This window comes from Arctopsyche grandis, chromosome 1 (assembly GCF_051622035.1).
Source record: "Arctopsyche grandis isolate Sample6627 chromosome 1, ASM5162203v2, whole genome shotgun sequence".
In the NCBI taxonomy this organism is placed as follows: Eukaryota; Metazoa; Arthropoda; class Insecta; order Trichoptera; family Hydropsychidae; genus Arctopsyche; species Arctopsyche grandis.
Window position 1 is genome coordinate 1,335,605 of NC_135355.1, and position 20,244 is coordinate 1,355,848.

Consider the following 20,244-nt stretch of genomic DNA (forward strand, 5'->3'; position numbering starts at 1 on the left):
TTTATTAAAAGTTGCCCACTATCGAAACAGAGCCTCAAACGAATTAATTTGACCAAACGCAAGTAAAATCTCAATAATTTATTGTATTTCCATATAATGTTTAAGTTTTTTGGTCACTCTCAAAGAATCTGATATTTTACATAGTTACTATAAAGCAAAAGGAATATTTCAAGCAACAGAGCTTTCGCTGTTTATTGAGATCTTTTCGGTGCCTAAAGAATATATACGAGATATTTGGTAAACGAGTTCTCGTTAGTACAATATTTCGCATGGGAAGCTTTCGATTGATGGAGTTTTTGGGTGCCAGATGTTTCGTAATCGAGATTTTAGTGACGTGCGCGAGATCGCTTTTGCGGAAAAATCACCGAACCGAATTAACTAGCATTGTAAATACATACATATAATATATGCAAACGATTCATATTTTAAATTACATAACATATGTGTAGGAATACGTTGTAGAAACCATTTTACATCATCATGTATATAATATCGCTATTCTGTCCGTGTGTGTATCCGAGATAACGCTCGCCGTACTATAATAGTCGTTTCGATTCGACATACATATGTACGTCACAGCTAAACAGGAGCGTCATTTCAGCTTTTCCAAGGGGGGGGGAGAATTTTTGACCAGTAAGGAATGACTTTCTAGGGGGGGGGGAGTGTATTATATTAAAAAAAATTGTGTATATAAAGTACAAAATAATCTCCCGAAAATCTTTCAAAGAAAGACAAACAACAAAACAAAATATATTTGGGAGTTTTATACATTTTTTTCAGTGAAAAATCGACATGTTTATACCTGACAGGTGTTCCAAAGAATTTCAATATTCTATTTTTGTTGATTTAGTATTTTAATTCAAATTCATAATAATACATTAAACAACGTGGATAGTCCTGTTCGAATCTAGGGGGGGAGGCTGCCCACCCCAGACCCCTCTCCCCCTAATGACGCCTCTGCAGCACCAACGTCAACAAAATGTACGAAAATAATATCAAAAGAAAAAACTTCTATATATACTGTTTACTACCAATGTTTCCTCTATGACAATAGACGGCGCTAAGTCTCTGAGCATTTAGCACCATCTATTGAAAAGTTATTTAACCAATTAATTTTTCCGTTGGTGTTTTATATTGTTTATATGTAGGTAGGAAGTTTTTACCATTTTTTTTTTCATATTATATATTTAACCTTTCCCTTACGGTGCCAAAAACATCCGCGCGCTCCGATGATATGTATTTTGTACACATAAATTGACGTAATTCGTAATTATATTACGGATGAATACAAAAATTCTGAACCTCGTATCTATTACATTTCATATCGATATTCCCATTATTAGAGTCGAGTTGTAGTAAATACATATCACAGAGGAAGAAAGGTTAAAAGGTATTTGAAAAAAATTCGACCGCTTGTAGATCGAACACATGACATACACATTTATTTTTTTATTTTGTGGGAATCTCGTCACATTCATCAAAACATTTACTGCGACGCAGAATACATTCCCAAAACCGGTTGAAGCACACCTGCAGCCATTAAACTAAACTCAAGCAGAACGGTGCCAAAACCTTCGAGAAAGCTCCACCCCTACCAGCAGAGCGGAAACAAACCAGTCGAAGCACACCTGCAGCCATTAAACTACATCGAGCGGAACGGTGTCAATCGTTCCAGAAAAGTCTACCCCATCAACAAAAACACATTCCTCGCATACGCATCAACAACAGCCAGCAACCAGAAACACTATAAAAGGAGGTACAACCCAAACAACGCCAGTCGACCCCCAGCAGCAAGCGTCGACACACAGCAGCAGACCAGTCGACATCCAGCTCCTGACCTGCCACCACTACATTACGCGGACTTGGAAGATCAACCAGCCGAACGATCCAGCAACACACTGCCGTATCCAGAGACCTTCCAAACATAGCCGAACAACGAGCCAGCAACACACTGCCGCATCCAGAGACTTGCTGAACATAGCCGAATGCCGAGCCAGCGACACTCTACCATATCCAGAGACCGCTGAACGACATACTTTTGCTCACATATTCTAATACCTTTGTACAATATTTAGGCAAACAATAAAACTTTATTAAAACAAGCACATCAGTGTTTCGTTAGGCTGGGATACGGTCAACACATACCTACCCCGCCTACAATTTAATAACTTAACCAATTATTTAAGTTAATTTAATATAAACATCGTTCATTTTATATTGTAGGCGGGGGTGGAACGTGTTGACCGTATCCCAGCCTAACGAAACACTGTTGTGCTTGTTTTATAAAGTTTTATTGTTTGCCTATGGTTGTACAAAGGTATTGGTATTTGGGCAAAAGTATGGCGTTCAGCGGTCTCTGGATATGGTAGAGTGTCGCTGACTCGGCATTCGTTTATGTTCAGAAGGTCTCTGGATGCGGCAGTGTGTTGTTGGCTCGTTGTTCGGCTATGTTCGGAAGGTCTCTGGATACGGCAGTGTGTTGCTGGCTCGTTCGGCTGATTGATCTTCCAAGTCCGCGTAGTATAGTGGTGGCAGGTCAGGAGCTGGATGTCGACTAGTCTGCTGCTGTGTGTCGACGCTTGCTGCTGTGGGTCGACTGGCGTTGTTTGGGTTGTACCTCCTTTTATAGTGTTTCTGGAATCACCTGACCCATGGTGGTGGTTTGTTGATGCGTAAGCGAGGAATGTTCTTTTGTCGATGGGGTGGACTTTTCTGGAACGATTGGCGCCGTTCCGCTCGATGTAGTTTAATGGCGGCGGCGTGTTTCGACCGTTTTGGTTCCGCTCGACTGGTAGGGGCGTTCCGCTTGAGTTTAATATAACGGCTGCAGGTGTGCGTCGTCTCGGTTTCGTTCCGCTCGAGTGTGAGGGGTGGAACATTCTCGAAGGATTTGGCACCGTTCCGCTTGAGTTGGATTTGGCACCGTTCCGCTTGAGTTTAATATAATGGCTGCAGGTGTGCGTCGTCTGGGTTTCGTTCCGCTCGAGTGTGAGGGGTGGAACATTCTCGAAGGAACTGGCGATTGATTCCAAGAAGTGCACGTGTTGTGTACGTGTGGTGAGTTCTGCAAGGAATGTGGTTTGTTGTTGTGGAATATTCTCGAATGTTTCGATGACGATGACGATGACGAGATTCCTACAATATTATAGATATTTTTGTTGAAACTATACATTACACGTTAAGTTAAGAGTTCAGTCAAATACAATAATCGTAAGTGAAAGTCAGAAGAGGTATGTAAAAAAGTGGATAAAAATAAACAACACCCAACACCAACATGTAGGTACTCAAATTGTAAATAAATCCATATCAAAATAAAACTTTAATTTCTGTAGCGAATATGTGATAACCCTGATCATATTCCGTACGCATTGTTATGGACATGTACCGCGTATTATTGACACATTTCATTTATTCGTAAAGGCACTTCTATTATCATAACATTTCTATGGTGCCTAAAGAATGTATCGAGATATTCACAGGTCAAAAATAAAATGAATCACTCTCAATGTTTGATAGGCAAGATAACAAAACCAGATAAAACGAATCGGTGACACTGTGGCAGCCACAGGTAGCGTTGTATATGAAGTAAAGTCACGTCGTAAATGATAGTGATAATGGCGAGCAATTGGGCAACGTCTTTCGCCGGCTTCGCACGAGCGTTCAGCACCAGCAGCAGCAGAATGGTCAAAGCCAGGAAGTATCTGATGGTCACCCACTTCCAGGGAGAGCCCAAGAAGACAGACCTCAAACTGGTGGAGGAGGAGTTGCCTTCACTCGCCGATGGAGGTTAAAACATCATTCTATCTCTTTCTATCCTATTCAAGAGACGGAGATGGCAAGTGTTCAAATAATTGGACTTTGCAGTCAATTTGATAATAACATACATGTATCTCATACATGCTGTCTCTTTCTATTCGATTTGCAAAACACCTATGGTCAATTGTAAACTTATTACACTTTCGACAGTATGAATTATCGAATGTTTGTTGATAACCAAGTTACTAATACTATTTTACATAGATGTAGTTTAACCGTTTGCCCATGGCAATAAATATAGTGAACAAGCCCTGTACACGGCACCTTTTTCGCGAATTTGGCAATCGAGTTTTCGACCTTAAATACAGATTTTAATATTTACTCAAGTAACCAGATATGTTAATCAACACATAAAGTATTATTTTATACAATAAAATGCATAATATATCTCGTAGTTTTGCATTAATTGTCAAATAATCATTCTTCATAATTGTATGAAGACGTGACGTCACATAGACAAGGTTTCAGTATCGTTCTACAAAACCACTAATTTTGACTGGTATATATTCATTTTAAGCAAATTGAATAGATGGCATTTAACTCTCAGTAATATATTCAACAAATTTTGAACCTTAAAACAGTTGAAATAGGCGCATATAAGGCTCAAAATCCCGTGCAAAGTTCATAAATTCTATGGAATGGACAGCCGTGCTACAGACTTGTCGCCCAAAGCTTCCATAGAAGACGGCCGCGGGCAAACGGTTAGTCGTTGAAACCAGAGAAATGTTATAATAACATATATATATCTGGTTGAAACAGTATGCGAGAAATATCGCCAAGCTTATTAAATAATCCATCTAATTTGCAAATCAATGCAAATTCAATGCAGACCTTCAGTCTCGCCGACCGGCCATTACATTCAATGATGCATAAATAAATATGTATATTCAATTCCTACATGAATTATACATATAGAAAAATAACGCTTAAAATGCAGTGGCTTCCACTTCAGATTAAAAAAATGATAAAACCATTGATAAAATAATCATCCGATTACAATCTTTAAAAAACAAAAATTGGTTACCGAAATGCTCAATAATAAAAAAATAAATATACATAGCATAGAAAGTTAATGTTTGATCCAAAGTGGTTTTCATTTCAGCCTTTTCTTTGACAATTTTTCTAAATATTGCGCATTTTTAGCTTCTTTGTCCTCTTTGTAGTCGCCGAAAGATTCTATGTAAGAAAAGGAAACAGTTAAATTTAAAAAATTATACTAATCATTTCAAAACCAAACATAGAAAAGCCTTGTACAAAAAGTTGCAAGCAATTACTTTTATTTGGCGCTCGAAATGTAAAGTACCTCGGAAATTCATTTCTTAATTTTCGACGTTCTTCAATATTCGTTTCTCGTTTCCCGTCAGTTCTTCTTTAGCTCGAAGCAATTTAGAATTTTGGCAATTCATTGTTGAGATCTCTAATTTCTTGGCATTTGGCATCTAATTTGTGGCTCCAGGAAAGAATCTATCATACATTTAAATAAATATAAATTAAATTTACATATATACCAGGGCTGTGGAGTCAGTTCTAAATTTACCGACTCCGACTCCAACTTGAACGATTTTAGTAAGATTGATTTTTCTTGCCAACGTATAAAATTGTTAGTAATAAAAATAATAGCGATTTTCATTATATTAAAAATTAAAAGAATTGAAAAATCATTAAAAATTGACATGTAACCCAATTTATTGAATTATTGGTAATGAAATAGGTTTAAATATAAGTAAGTAAATTAATAATGTATGTATTTCATTCACAATGCGAAAAATGAGAATAAAACTAGAGTAAAAGTACTACTTCCGGTTCAGGTAAAAATATTCAAAAAATATTAGAATATACAACTCTATTACATACAAAATAATTTCAGTCTGATTCAGTTAGCAGTTTGGGAGATAATTGAATTCAAAAACTTAAAAAAAGGGGACACCATTTCCGGTCAACTTAAAAATTTATGTCGTATCGATAAGAATTTCAGTAACCGATACTAAATTTCAGTTCAATAGGACTAACGGGGTTCAAAATACACACACACATTTTTTCTAGATCATGAAAACGTGATCAGCGATCGATTCCGAGTTCGAATCAGTCAAGAGTTGGAATTTTCGCATGATCACAAAACTTCATCTATTATTACTACGTACATAGATGAAGTAAAAATATATATATATTCTTAATGTCGTGTAATTAAATTTCAGAATTTCTATGTAAAGCGAAGTATCTGAGCGTCGATCCTTACATGAGACCGTACATGATGAGGTATCCAGTTGGATCATTGATGATTGGTTCTCAAGTCGCCGAGTATGCATCCATTTGAACATCCATTTATACGCTACAAATGTACACCGTATATATAATGCTCAGTTTTGAATTACAGAATTGTTGAAAGCAAAAGCAGCAAATTTCCCGTCGGTAAATTGGTCGTTGGAAGCTTCGGCTGGAGGGATTACACGATCAGCGATGACAAAGAATCTGAAAACAAACCTTACATATTGCCCGATTTCGGAGATTTGTCACCATCTCTCGGTCTCGGTGTTCTCGGAATGCCTGGGTAAGATTTCGCTGATGGTTTTTTCTTTATTAAGTTAGCTTTTATTTTATTAAATGATGTTTTTCATAGGAACACGGCGTATTTCGGATTCTTAGAAATCTGTCGACCTAAACCCAACGAGACTGTCGTCATCACCGGTGCTGCTGGAGCTGTCGGAAGTCATGTCGGACAAATCGCCAAATTGAAAGGTATAAAAATATTTGTTTTATTTTGATTTCAGGCGTTTCACTCAAGTGTATTTATTTTTTTAAGGATGCAGAGTCATCGGATTCGCTGGCTCCGATGAAAAGTGCAATTGGCTGAAGAATCAAATGGGATTCGACTATGCTTACAATTATAAAAAAGTGAACCCCGACCAGGCTCTTAAGGAATCTGCTCACAAAGGAGTCGACTGCTATTTTGATAATGTTATTTTTTTTTTTATTTTAATGACAACACATACCTCACAGAGTACAGCGATCGGACTACATGCCATCTCGCTTGCACCAACACATTTCGCGTTACAACCGTATACACAACGAAAGCATTTAAATTGCAATTACCGCTTGAGTTAGTACGTTTAGATAAATAAGAAAAATATCGAGATAGAAAACCAATCCTTATAAACGTGGTGAAATAAAAAATTTGGCAAATAAATGAAAAATAGCACGGAAAAAAATATATTTTTGACTTTTAAAATTCGCTAGACAATTAATTATACGTATTTTAAAGCAATGAAATATCGCAATCAATAGGAAAAACATCTGACTATTGATTCCAATACTCACTTTGAGCACAGCAATACTAGATTTTGAGTTAAAGACCGCAAAAGCCAAAAACTGTAAAAATCGCGCATTTTTTTAAACGCTCATATCTCGTAAACAATCACCAACCAACAAAAATCATTATCATATTCGAATTCAGTGGGTCAAAGTTAGTAAAGATTGGTTAGTCTCCACTCTGGTAACTCAAAAACGTGATTTTTTGTTGGTCAGTGTTATTGGTGACATATTGTATAGGAAGGATTTTTGGCCAATTTTTACCGGGAACCGTTTCAACAATGAAATCAGAGAAAATTGGCAAACTCTAATAGGAAACGATCAACCTGTAGTCACAAATCCAGGTGTAACAGGCAGCATACTCTGAAAAATTCATTTTCACTCGAGGCCCGGCCCTGGGATCGAACCCGGCACCTCACAACGCTAAGCAGAAGCTTAACAACCGAGCTATACTGCTGGCTATATTTTTATATTATATTTCCTCCATTTTATTAATTAATTTATTATTATATATATTATATATAGGTATATGAATTTAAAATTTTAGGTCGGAGGTGAACTAAGCTCCGCTATTATTAACCGAATGAATACTTTCGGAAGGATCTCAGTGTGCGGAGCAATTTCCGTTTACAATACTGATATATCGAAAATGCCAAAAGGTAATTCGAATTATCCTTTACTTTTGTTAAATATCATATGTATGTTGTGATTTCACGATTGTTTGTTTTTAGTTCCGATCTTACAGCCTACTTTCGTTTTTAACCAATTGAAAATGGAGGGATTCCTCGTGACGAGATGGTTGAATCGATGGAACGAGGGAATCGGTCAGAATTTGAAATGGATTAAAGAAGGAAAGCTCAAACACAAGGAAACTGTAACGGATGGTTTTGAAAACATGTTTGAAGCGTTTACGAGTATGCTTCGTGGAGAAAACACCGGAAAAGCAATAGTGAAAGTTTAAATTATGTGCACAAATACAATACGACCATATTTTTTCAATATATGTACATAAATATATTTTATTATAATATATAAATAGAATAGAATGCCTCATATTTTTTCTAAAATAAAATAAATACAAATAGATTTCTTTATATATTTCTACAAGAAAATACAAATCAATATTGAAATCATTAAGTTGCATTTAACCCTTTGCCCGCGGCAATAAATATAGCGAACAACCCCTGTACGCGGCGGCACCTTTTTCGCGAATTTGGCAATCGAGTTTTCAACCTTAAATACAGATTTTAATATTTACTCAAATAACCAGATATGTTAATTAACACATAAAGTATTATTTTAAACAATTAAATACATAATATATCTCTTAGTTTTGGCTTAATTGTCAAATAATCATTCTTCATACAATTGAGACGAATCGTCGCCATTGTTCAACAGACGTGACGTCACATAAACGAGGTTTCAGTATGGTTCCACAAAAAACTAAGTTTGACTGGTATATATTCATTTTAAGCAAATTAAATAGATGGCATTCAACTCTCAATAATATATTCAACCAATTTTGAACCTTAAAACAGTTGAAATTGGCGCATATAAGGCTCAAAATCCCGTGCAAAGTTCAGAAATTCTATGGAAGACAGCCGCGCTAAGTAGTTCTTAATTAAATACAAAAAGGTTGCAAATTTAAAGTTTTTTTGTTTCAAAAATTACAACTGGTAGACGGTTTAAAGGTTTACTCCTATATTTGCATTCAAAGTGTCATTAACCGTTTGCCCACGGCCGTCTTCTATGGAAACTTTGCGCGACAAGTCTGTAGCGCGGCTGTCTTCCGTAGAATTTCTGAACTTTGCACGGGATTTTGAACCTTATATGCGCCTATTTCAACTGTTTTAAGGTTCAAAATTGGTTGAATATATTACTGAGAGTTGAATGCCATCTATTCAATTTCTTAAAATGAATATATACCAGTCAAAACTTAGTTTTTTGTGGAACCATACTAAAACCACGTTTATGTGACGTCACGTCTGTTGAACAATGGCGACGATACGTCTCAATTGTATGAAGAATGATTATTTGACAATTAAGCCAAAACTAAGAGATATATTATGTATTCTATTGTTTAAAATAATACTTTGTGTTAATTAACATATATGGTTACTTGAGTAAATATTAAAATCTGTATTTAAGATCAAAAACTCGATTGCCAAATTCGCGAAAAAGGTGCCGCCGCGTACAGGACTTGTTCGCTATATTTATTGCCGCGGGCAAACGGTTAATTGGGTTTGGGCATTTAACAAGACGGCAAAAAGTTCATATCCTGTATAATTTATTGACTACCCGCTCGAAGGGATATAGTCAACGTAATAGATTTCTTAAACATATTCATTAAATCATATCTGACGGAGTCGGAAATCTGCTGTAATCTCCCATTGTTCACGCCGGATACCAATTTCATTATTCTTTCAGAGGGGCACGTGACTACTGCCATACAGCTAAGTACTTTTCCGTTGTCATCCAAATGTTCCAATTCGGTTTTGAGCTGGTAAGGTATCTCTTGTGGGAGAAAATCTAAAAATTTAGCTCGTATCGCCTCCAATATGAGAGTCTCTTGAGATTGGTTAGTCCAATCGGATTCTGGGTATAACCATTTACCAGGTTTAGCATTTTTCATAAGATATTCCTGCAACGGGCAAATCATATACATATAATGTTCGAAGAATATAATTTCATTTATTTTTATTAACCTTGATGGAGTTCAATCCATCGCCTTCTAAAGCTGATATCATAAATACGTCGGAGAATCCACCGAAACCATTCATAGGTCCTTCCTGGGAAAGTTTACTTATGGGTAAACCGGCTATTTTATTATTGCATAGAATTCGAACTACGTCCAACAGTTTGCGTTTAGACTTCATCAGATCTATCTGTAAATGATTTAAGTTTTAGTTGTAGGTATTTGCGTGACTTTTACACACGAATTTTCAGTAGAGTTCGTGCCTTATTAAGAATTAGAAAACTAGGCCGACGGTCAAATTTCTCTAAAAGCTCTACAAGCCCTCTGTGTATGAATTCTCTCGTCCACGGACTTCCTACATCTTGGATTACACCGATTATGTCAGAGTTTTTAAGGCAATTGGAGATGTCGAGACGCATCGACTCGGGTAGATTATATCTGAAAATACTTAACATGTTAAAAATACTGCGATTCTAACTAAAGCGGAAAATATAACAATTACTTTTTCTTTTCTTTCGGTGAGATTAGACCGGGCGTATCTAAAAATACTATTTGGGTTTTGTCGACATTGCAAATGGCTTCGGCTTTAGTTTTCGTTGTGTGGACTTTATTTGAAGTGGCGCAGACCTGAAAAACGATTGACAGAATAATTAATTATTTATTAATAGTTTTGGACTATATCCATAAATCCCATTCTTTGTATACATTGAACAAAATTAAAATAGTACATAAAAATGTACAAAGGAGAAAGAAAAAGTAAAATAAAATAAAGCAAAATATGAATAAAATATAAAATCACAGCGAGGCCCAAATGGAAGAGAGTAGATTAAGATTCCACTCATACATTACATTCAAATTAAGAAAGTAATGATGAGCGCAGGTTACCAGATAAATATGTTAAAATAATATCCGATAATCTACGCTCACCGAGGTGGAAAATATCACATTCAGGGACGGCAGCAACGATTTCATTGAGAAGTCGAATAGCTCTTGGTATAGGAGCCATTCGAAAAAGAACTGTGCGAGCAGGAGGTACAACCATTAAATGATGATGTCTACCACGCATATAATTATTAGGTACATAAAGTCCCAACTGTTCCGGCAACAACGGGCATGACGTATTACCACGCAGTAGCTGGAGAACGAAACGAATTAACGAGAAGTTTCTCCGAAGTTCAAGGGAATTATACCCAAGCATGCCCAAAAGGAACGGAGTGGGATAGAGATATGGGTGATACCCGTACTCTTTCTTATATAGAAAACGAAGAAATGCTTTTTGCACTTTTTCGATAATAAGAGAGTAGTTTGCTTCATGCGGATTCCACACAATCGCATTATACTCTAGCTTACTTCTAACAAGCGAGTTGAAAAGCAAGCGGGAATACAAGGGGTTGGAGAATAACTTAGCATATCTCAAGACAAATCCAAGTCGACGAAGGGAAACGTCAGCGACTGTCTTGATGTGGTTGTGAAAGGTGAATTGAGGATCAAAAGTGATACCCAAGTCGACCATAGATTCCACACGCTTCAACAATACGGATCCGATGGAATATCCGTGACAATAGAGCGAATTCGCACGTCCATAACTCATAATGGCACATTCAGTTCAAGCCCCAAACTGGAACTGAACTCTAAAACAGCGTTAATATCCGCTTGAAGGAGAGAGGCTTGCCTCTCATCCTTAACAGCAAAGAATAATTTAACGTCGTCTGCAAACAAGAGACATGAAGCATTGCGTAGTACTAATAATAATAACGAAATTATACGATAATTTCCTAAATAGGATGGTTGCAACATTTTGAATCACCTTTCGATCTAGTAGAGCGTTAATTACAGTACTTTTGCCCGCATTTGGCACACCGACGATAGCAACTTTGATAATTTTCTCAATGTGACTTTCTTGAGGTAATACATCCGTGGAGAACAACTTCAATGAAGTGATGAATTGTTTCGGGTATGAATGTGGATTTCGTATCAGTAAACTGCAGTAGCAGTTGAAACTCTTCAACATTGTGGCTCAAACAGTGGGGCACAAAAGTGAAAGCTAAATTCGAACACAAGTGACGGACAACGAAGAAACGTCAAACGACAACGTGATGTTGTCGATTAGGCCCAAAGGCTAGGCAAGTAGACCAAAGCCGATAATTCGATATTCTTGAGGTAAACGGACTACTAGTCAAATGTGAACCTGTCACAGGTCAACTGGTCGATATAGATCTAGATTATATCTACAAATAAATAAAACTTCATATCGTAGCTAAACAGTAAAAATTCAATGCATGAATGTTTATTTTTATTTTTCTTTCATTTTTATATACACATTTAATTAGCAACCTTTCTCGAAGAAAACCAACATGAAGAGACATGAACTTGCCTATTTGGTTGAAACTTTTGGAAAATTGAGCGGTTTAAATAAAGCAATGCAGGGATCACAAATAAACCCACTTGTTCAAAAAGACAAAGTAAAAGCTTTCATTAAAAATTTGAAGTTATGGAAATCAAATTTACAAAAGAATGAGTTGGATATGTTTTCACTTTCCAAAGATTTCTGGGCCACAGCCAATATTGAAGCAAGTAAAAATCTTTTTATTGACCACTTGGATGGTTTAGTGCTGAATTTTTCCAATTATTTCAAAGACCTTGATTTCTCAAAATTTTTGTGGATACAGAATCCATTTAACTACAATGAAGAAGACGAATTCGAGCTGACAACCATCGAAAAAGAAAAATTGATAGAATTATCATGCGATAGCTCACTAAAACAAAAGTTTCAAAATTAAACCATAATTAAATTTTGGATGAATCTTAGTGGATAGTATGAATATTTGTATTGCAAAGCAATGCAAGTGCTTCTACCATTTGTAACGTCTTATTTATTCGAAACGGGCTTTTCGGCACTAGCTGCAATGAAAACTAGATATCGAGCCAGGTTGCATATCTAAGTTTCCCATCCGAATTGACGTAATTACTAGTACTCGCCACCGTACCTATGCGAAACAGCATTTTCGTCATTACTTATATTAAAAAATAAGCAAAGGTCATGCCTTTCCACGGAAACTTTGGAAGATGCTTTGCGAGTTAGCATTTCTGACATTGTACTCGATATCGATTTGTTATGTAAAGACATACGACCTCATCTATCGCATTAAATTGTTTCATGTGTGTATAGTTTTTATTTAAAAAAAATGTTTTTAAGCAAGTTCCTATAATTTTGTACTAAATATAAATATGTGTATTATAATTGTAATAATTGCTTCCAAATAAACCTTTTAACTAGAAAAAAAATTTTTTTAGGGGCCGGGAATTAATTATTTCAAATTTAGGGGGACATGAAAGTAATCGGGAAGCACTACTTTATACGACACTTTATTGTATCATAATTTAACTTCAACATGAAATGTATCTTATGAAGCGGTTCAAATACATAAAAAAAAAAAAATACCTGTGAGAACATCGACAATATTGGCTACTATATTATAATTGTATGATATATGTACTTTCAAATAAATTTTAAAATATATACCTAAATCTAAATTACAGGGACAAAATTAAAAAAAAAAACCTTAAATGCACAGTAAATACAATGATTTATTATGTTTTCAACACATTATACATAAACATATTCTTGAATATATAATATATTAAAAAAAATTGCTGTTCAACAACATTCAGTGAATCATTGGGATATTCCTCGGTGCCCCCACATACATTCACTAATCCGTCAATTACGGCAGCCGTCGAGCCTGGTCGCTTATATTTCATCGGGAGCAATTCAGTTCGTAGCTTTGAGATAAGATCCATGCACCAGACCTATATTTTCATGTTTTGTACATATATAAAACATTGCTAATTGTTGAATATGAGAAGTGAAAAATATGGAATAGTACAAGTGTTATTGTTTTGAGTTGCTGACTATCACCGATTTAATTACCAATGTATTGATAAGTAAGTCATATGTATGTACGATAGAACCACGATTATCCGGATTGTTAAAAACAAACACAGGGACAAAATTAAAAAAAAAACCTTTTATGCACAGTAAATTCAATGATTTATTATGTTTTCAACACATTATACATAAACATATTCTTGAATATATATTATTTGGTTTGATTTTTAAATGCTTTTTATTATTACGAAATTATGTTCACAATACATATTATATCTATTTTAATAGCTACTGATCTACTGATCATTTTCTATTTTACAATTTTATTTTATTTGCTTAGTAATCATAGTATTATATTATTCTAATGTTAATGCACCGCATAATAGGAAAAAGAGCTCAAAAACCTATTTACAATTGAATATATATTATAATATATTCAATTGTAAATAATAGAAATAGAATAGAAAATGTTATACAATGAACAAAGATAAACAAATAATGTTACCGACGATTTATTTATGTAGATGAGATGTAAAAAGTTCATTATAAAATGACGAATTCACTTTTAGATACCGTCCATATTAAAGATGAAGACGATTGCATAATCATCGCTCTTTTACAAACATGCAGAATGAATCTCTGGGAACGTCCCATTGGCTCCGAGGCTGAGAAACGAAAATGACCATCTTTTTGTACATATAATTACTATTGTAACAAGTGAACATAAATAAAGGATCCTCTTACTAACACAATCAGTGTTTTCATAGACCTCCCTCCTCATAGTACATTTACCGCGGTGAATTAAGATTAAACTTTGATCTGACATTCAAACTGTCAAAGTAAAATGAACGCAAAAAAAGCGATAGCCAACCTTCTCGGCGTGGCTAGAGAGCGTCAGATGAGCTGACTCTGATGAGATGCCCGCGAACTCCTCGCGAAGACCACAAACAACGGCCACGGCCACGAGGGTCTTTGGCTCGAACATATGTCTAGTCGATAATAATACAAATTTCGTAAATAAGAAGTATTTGAGAATATTTTTGTTTGTGTGACCAATTTTAAATTTTTGGGTGTGAACAATTTTCTCGTGAACAGTTTCAGCGTGTGACCAGTTTTAGCGTGTGACCAGTTTTCTCGTGACCAGTTTTAGCGTGTGACCAGTTATCTCGTGACCAGTTTTAGCGTGTGACCAGTTTTAGCGTGACGTATGATCACCAGTGACCGATCTAGAGCGACCAGTTGTCCTGTGACAGGTTCACATTTGACTAGTAATCACCAAACCCAACAAATCGTCTGGTTATTTTATAATTCCAAAAATGAAAAATTTATCACTAATTATTTATAAACTTGATCAATAACTTTTTCTAAACGGTCAGTAGAATATAATAAAGGATCAACAATTTATTAATTTTTTTTATATTTATCCAAGTATGAAATTTATTATGTGACGGGAGGATAGATTTTCGAGTAAATGATTTTAAACAAATTTCACACTTGTAAGACGTTTCCCCCCTTGTGACATCTCAAATATGACACAAGTATATTTTTATAAATAAATGATTTAATAAAAATGTCACATTTGTGTATTTTTATCCCAACATGCAATTTTTTACATTTTTCAGTAAATGATTTCAGCCAAATTTCGCACTTGTATGGCATTTTACCCGTGTTGAGTTCTTAAATGTCTGACAAGTGCACCTTTTCGAACAAATGATTTCACACAAATTTCACACTTGTAAGGCCTTTCCCCCGTGTGAGATCTCAAATGTGACACAAATAGATTTTTACGAGCATATGATCTTAAACAAATGTCACATTTGTGGGGTTTTATCGCAGCATGCAATATTTTATGTTTCTCGAGGTTAGATTTTTGATTAAATGATTTTAGACAAATTTCACAATTGTAAGGCTTTTCCCCCGTGTGAGATCTTAAATGTATCACAAGTACATTGTTATAAGTAAATGATTTTAAACAAATTTCACACTTGTATGGCTTTTCCCCCGTGTGAGATCTCAAATGTGACACAATTGTATTTTTTTGACTAAATGATTTTAAACAAATGTCACACTTGTATGGTTTTAGCCCAGCATGCAATTTTTTATGTCTCTCGAGGTAAGATTTTTGAGAAAATGATTTTAAACAAATGTCACATATGAACATATGCTTTTCTCCAGTGTGTGTTTTTTTGTGCAACACAAGTTCGGATTTATTGGGAAATGGCTCTAAGCAAATTTCACTATTCTTTCGGTGAATTGGTGGTAGTGAAGGCTCATCGTCCCATATTACATCTTCCAATATAACTTCTTCAGTCTTGATCTTCAAGCAATCATCTAACCTCAGTTGGGACGTTTCGTTGCTTCGAAAACAAGCCTTTCGAAAGCTGATCAACGATTCCAGATTGGTCTTACACGAAAGACACACCGTGTCTGGCAACCCATCGCCTCTTTTAACCTGCAGATGAAAGAAGTAGGATTAAGAGTTGACCAATTGGGTCCACAATAATTGTAACCTGTAACCAGTAACCTACATAAATTTGACAGCAGGTCCGAATGCGTTGCTCCAGACGCTCTGGTCTCTGGAAGATGGAGACGGACGATTCGGCCGGAGCTGGTCCAAGACAAAGCCTGCACTCCATCGTCCCTGCACTGAACTAGGTCGCTCCTAGAGCGTTCCCACAGGTAAACTAGACGAACTAGTTCCCTCACTCCTCATCAGTTCGTGACCGAATGAGCGAGAGTGGGACGGGACGGGACGGGACGGGACGGCACTACACTACACTACACCAACACTGCCGCTCGCTCACTGCACGTCTTGTTGCGCGCGCGTTTTATTCACTCTCTTACGATCTAGTTCGTTCGCGAACCACACAAGACCTTCATTAGTTTGTGACCGAATGATCGAGAGTGACGTTAACCGAACGTTAAATAAATTTTAAAATAATAAGATGTAGGCATATAGTACAACAAACAATGATCTCACCAGGCCACTGCGACACAATCGTTTACTCGTGGCAATCATTTACACGTACGTGTTCGTGGAAACAAAGAAAAAGCATTCATGTGTGGCGCTTGAACCTATAAAACACGCGCCTCGAAAATAGGTCGACACGTGCTTCGTATACACGTGTCTTGGAAACAAAGGAAGCGTATGACCCCATTCTCTTACGGACATCGTCCTGGCTTTGACCCCAAAGTTATAAAACTCTCGTCCTGAGAACACGTGCCCTGGAGAACAAAGAGATCTTTTGCACACGCCACGCTTAGAACTTCCATATATAAACCAACGCAGCAACCTCCACCGGCAGAGTGAGCCTCTGGAGTTCATACAGATCACTTCTCCGAAGAAACCTCTGCGTACATACAATAACCATTGTACCAATTGAACGCAAATAAACGATCCTCTTTCAAACTCAACTGAATTTCCATAGGCCGGGAAACGGTCGAAACCTTTCACTCGACCACCTGTTCTATAAAGACACTGTCGTTATCAGGTAGCTTATGCTTCTAATGTATAATAATAATTACTATAGGAAGTCCGCTGGGTAGTAGGGAGGATTGCAGGAGAGAGAGACAAGTAAAAGCGATCTCAATTCAATCTTATGTTTATTTAGAAAATAGGTAATCGATGCGCGTACGCAACCGGCGCGTCAAGGCGCGACGCCTACTACTGTCGCTACCACACACGGTTCGGTAGTACCAACCTTAACATTAATACATACAGTGCATAATACCAACTGTTCGGCATGAGCCACCTCATTATACATAATTATAATCATTTTATATTAATATCCTAAATTACTATTAACAATTAATTAATTTCTGTAATATACTTTAAAAATAGTTTACGTATAGGGTTTGTCCGAGCCAAAAACGCTCATGGCCGTTGGTTGTCCTCTTACGGCTTCGGCTTTTGTTTTCTCTCTTTTACACTGATCATCTGTCAGTCGTTCTAGATTCTCCCGTGGGTCCGGCGCCCGGTGATCCCGGCGCGGACCGCCAGATGCAGCGTCCCTCATAAAAGCCGGCCTCGAACTAAGCCCCGAACTCTGGCCCCGTGATCCACCCAAGCGATCACGGCGAGCGCTCATTGGCATCATAGAAGCCCTCCATAATAGAAGGAGTATGGCTGCTTCCATAGTCGTGCCTCACCGACTATGTCTACCGACTATACTCGACCACGTGTTCGACCCAAGCCTCGAACACGGCGAGCTCTCAGACGCTCGTGAGACTCCGACCGAGAAGGTGTTGGCGTGGCTGGTCTACCCTTCCTGACCAGCCACAGCCACAGCCATAAAGGGGCACAGGCGAGAAGCGCCGAGAAACTCCCCGGCGCGCCATCTACTCATCAATAAAAACGAGATCATAACCGTTACTCTTTTGTATAATTCCCCCACCCCGCACCGTTCCAGAGCAAGCTGATCGAGACGACGACACACACACACAGCCATTGGTCACCCATACATATACACACATTACAGCTGCTGAAGCGATCGTTCAGGGTTAATGTGTTTTGTTATAGGCTATTTGTTACGATGTTGTAGGAATCTCGTCACCGCAATCGAAACATCAATTGCGACGGAGAATACATTTCTCACGCTCAACCATTGACGTCATCTTGAGTCGAGAAAATTCCACCCCAACAAATCAAGCAGAACGACGCGAAGTCGAAGAACACCTGCACCCATTAAAGTGCACAAATAACAACCCATTGAACAAACATCCAGACTCACTGGAACAAAGGACGATAAAAACTAAATCGAGTGGAACGACGCCACATATTCGAGAATATTCCACCCTAAATAACAAACCACATTCCTCGCATAACTTGCACACGTAAACACCACCTGCGGTTCTCAGAATCAATCGCCAGTAAAGTCACGTGGACCCCCAAAAACAATATAAAAGGAGATCCAACCTATACAACTTCAGTCGACTCAACCACCTCCAAACGGTCCATACCCGTTAACCACCCACTAACACACTAACCCCGACAGTATCCCACAGATGTTGCACTAATTTTGCTTAGTGTTCCAGATCGACAAACACCCCACAAGCGAGCAGCCGCCAGCCCGCACCACAAACATCACCGAGAGTCCGATCCCATACAACACGTTCGATGGATAGGTTAAGGGAGTGGCACTCCCTATAAACTATCGTTAAAACGCAGCCACAAAGAAGACAACTTCAGTCGACACACAGCAGCAGACCAGTCAACAGGCAGCAGCCACCACGACAGCAGTCGACATCCAACATCTGACCAGCTACCACTACACTACCCTACAATGGAAGAACGCTTGCAACTCAGCCGGATCCAGAGCAACGACACATTGCAGATCCAGCAGCCATCACGACACCAAGTCAACAGCCAATAGCCGCTTCGAGAAAACTTCCTCAAATATTCTAATACACTTGTACAATATTTAGGCAAACAATGAAACAACTTAAAACAAGCACAACAGTGTTTCGTTAGGCTGGGATACGGTCAACACTTCCTACCCCGCCTACAAAATAAAAGGTAGGGAGGCGCATGTACGCATAGGCGAGGTAAATGTACCGCGAGAAGGTCTATGAAAACACTGATTGTGTACTAACACTAAGAGGATCCTTTATTTGTGTTCACTTGTTACAATAGTGTAATTATATGTACAAAGAAGGTCGTTTTTGTTTCTCAGCTTCGGAGCGATGAATTCTTTCTTCTGGAATAGTCAAATTGGACGTTGCCAGAGATTCATTCTGTATGTTTATACAAGAGCGATGATTAGTAAAGCAATACCACTTGCTCGGTAATTATACAATTTCAATTTAATGCAAAGTACTTCAGATCGCCGAGTGTTATTAGCATAAGATGAAATGTACAATAAAACAAAAATAAAAAATTATATATATTTTTTTTTATATGTGTATAATATTTTATAATAAAAATATAAAATAGTGAGTTTAAACTGATTTTATTATTAATTTAAGAAGTTTTATTTACATATAAGCAATATGTTTCGTTCACATTTTTTTTTACAATTACACGTTGCAGTTCTTTATAGGATATTTTATTGTATCATAATTTAACTTCAACATGAAATGTATCTTATGGAGCGGTTCAAATACATAAAAAAAAAAAAATACCTGTGAGAACATCGACAATATTGGCTACTATATTATAATTGTATGATATATGTACTTTCAAATAAATTTTAAAATATATATCTAAATCTAAATTACAGGGACAAAATTAAAAAAAAAAACCTTTTATGCACAGTAAATACAATGATTTATTATGTTTTCAACACATTAAACATAAACATATTCTTGAATATATAATATATAAAAAAAAATTGCTGTTCAACAACATTCAGTGAATCATTGGGATACTCCTCGGTGCCCCCATATGCATACACTAATCCGTCAATTACGGCAGCCGTTGTGCCTTGTTACACCAAATCCGTGAAATTGTCTATTACACGCATTCGGCAACAGAATTGCCGAATGCGTGAAAAATGCAAGCACGTTGCCCAGTTCACGGATTCGGCAAATTCTTTGGCGT

At 37.0% G+C, this 20,244-nt stretch overlaps 3 protein-coding genes across 5 annotated transcripts; 1 reads left to right on the top strand and 2 right to left on the bottom strand.

Annotated features, from left to right (window-relative positions):
- The first annotated feature begins 3,418 nt into the window (after positions 1-3,418).
- LOC143922601 (prostaglandin reductase 1-like) lies at positions 3,419-8,249 on the top strand. Its single transcript, XM_077445918.1, has 7 exons — positions 3,419-3,786; positions 6,012-6,114; positions 6,191-6,364; positions 6,434-6,552; positions 6,617-6,771; positions 7,670-7,781; positions 7,854-8,249. Exons 1-7 carry the CDS (start codon positions 3,603-3,605, stop codon positions 8,081-8,083), a joined length of 1,077 nt encoding a protein of 358 aa, XP_077302044.1. The 5' UTR covers positions 3,419-3,602; the 3' UTR covers positions 8,084-8,249.
- On the bottom strand, positions 8,119-12,047 carry LOC143922610 (GTPase Era, mitochondrial-like). 3 transcript variants are annotated; one of them, XR_013261599.1, is made up of 6 exons: positions 11,625-11,942; positions 10,320-10,444; positions 10,081-10,255; positions 9,828-10,007; positions 9,323-9,763; positions 8,119-8,306 (listed from the first exon to the last, which is right to left on the bottom strand). XR_013261599.1 is itself a non-coding variant. In XM_077445938.1 (6 exons), exons 1-5 carry the CDS (start codon positions 11,826-11,828, stop codon positions 9,410-9,412), a joined length of 1,038 nt encoding a protein of 345 aa, XP_077302064.1. In that variant the 5' UTR covers positions 11,829-11,942; the 3' UTR covers positions 8,205-8,322; positions 9,387-9,409. The 3 variants fall into 3 exon arrangements, 1 of the variants encoding a protein (XP_077302064.1); XR_013261598.1 differs by having other exon boundaries at positions 8,121-8,322; positions 9,350-9,763; positions 11,625-12,047; XM_077445938.1 differs by having other exon boundaries at positions 8,205-8,322; positions 9,387-9,763.
- A 1,803-nt stretch (positions 12,048-13,850) lies between these two features.
- On the bottom strand, positions 13,851-16,513 carry LOC143922654 (uncharacterized). The gene is made up of 2 exons (XM_077445990.1): positions 16,235-16,513; positions 13,851-16,158 (listed from the first exon to the last, which is right to left on the bottom strand). The coding sequence occupies exons 1-2, from the start codon at positions 16,340-16,342 to the stop codon at positions 15,367-15,369; spliced, it is 900 nt and encodes a 299-aa protein (XP_077302116.1). The 5' UTR covers positions 16,343-16,513; the 3' UTR covers positions 13,851-15,366.
- Positions 16,514-20,244: the final 3,731 nt, after the last annotated feature.

Excerpts from the sequence above, each read along its gene's own strand:
- LOC143922601 (XM_077445918.1), top strand. The coding sequence starts at position 3,603 with ATGATAGTGATAATGGCGAGCAATTGGGCAACGTCTTTCGCCGGCTTC. Across the intron at positions 6,365-6,433 it reads GGTGTTCTCGGAATGCCTGG|GAACACGGCGTATTTCGGAT; the intron begins GTAAGATTTCGC and ends TGTTTTTCATAG. Across the intron at positions 6,772-7,669 it reads TCGACTGCTATTTTGATAAT|GTCGGAGGTGAACTAAGCTC; the intron begins GTTATTTTTTTT and ends TTAAAATTTTAG.
- LOC143922654 (XM_077445990.1), bottom strand. The coding sequence starts at position 16,342 with ATGGAGTGCAGGCTTTGTCTTGGACCAGCTCCGGCCGAATCGTCCGTC. Across the intron at positions 16,159-16,234 it reads GGACCTGCTGTCAAATTTAT|GTTAAAAGAGGCGATGGGTT; the intron begins GTAGGTTACTGG and ends TTTCATCTGCAG.
- LOC143922610 (XM_077445938.1), bottom strand. The coding sequence starts at position 11,828 with ATGTTGAAGAGTTTCAACTGCTACTGCAGTTTACTGATACGAAATCCA. Across the intron at positions 10,256-10,319 it reads TCACCGAAAGAAAAGAAAAA|ATATAATCTACCCGAGTCGA; the intron begins GTAATTGTTATA and ends AAGTATTTTCAG. Across the intron at positions 9,764-9,827 it reads ATGGATTGAACTCCATCAAG|GAATATCTTATGAAAAATGC; the intron begins GTTAATAAAAAT and ends TGCCCGTTGCAG.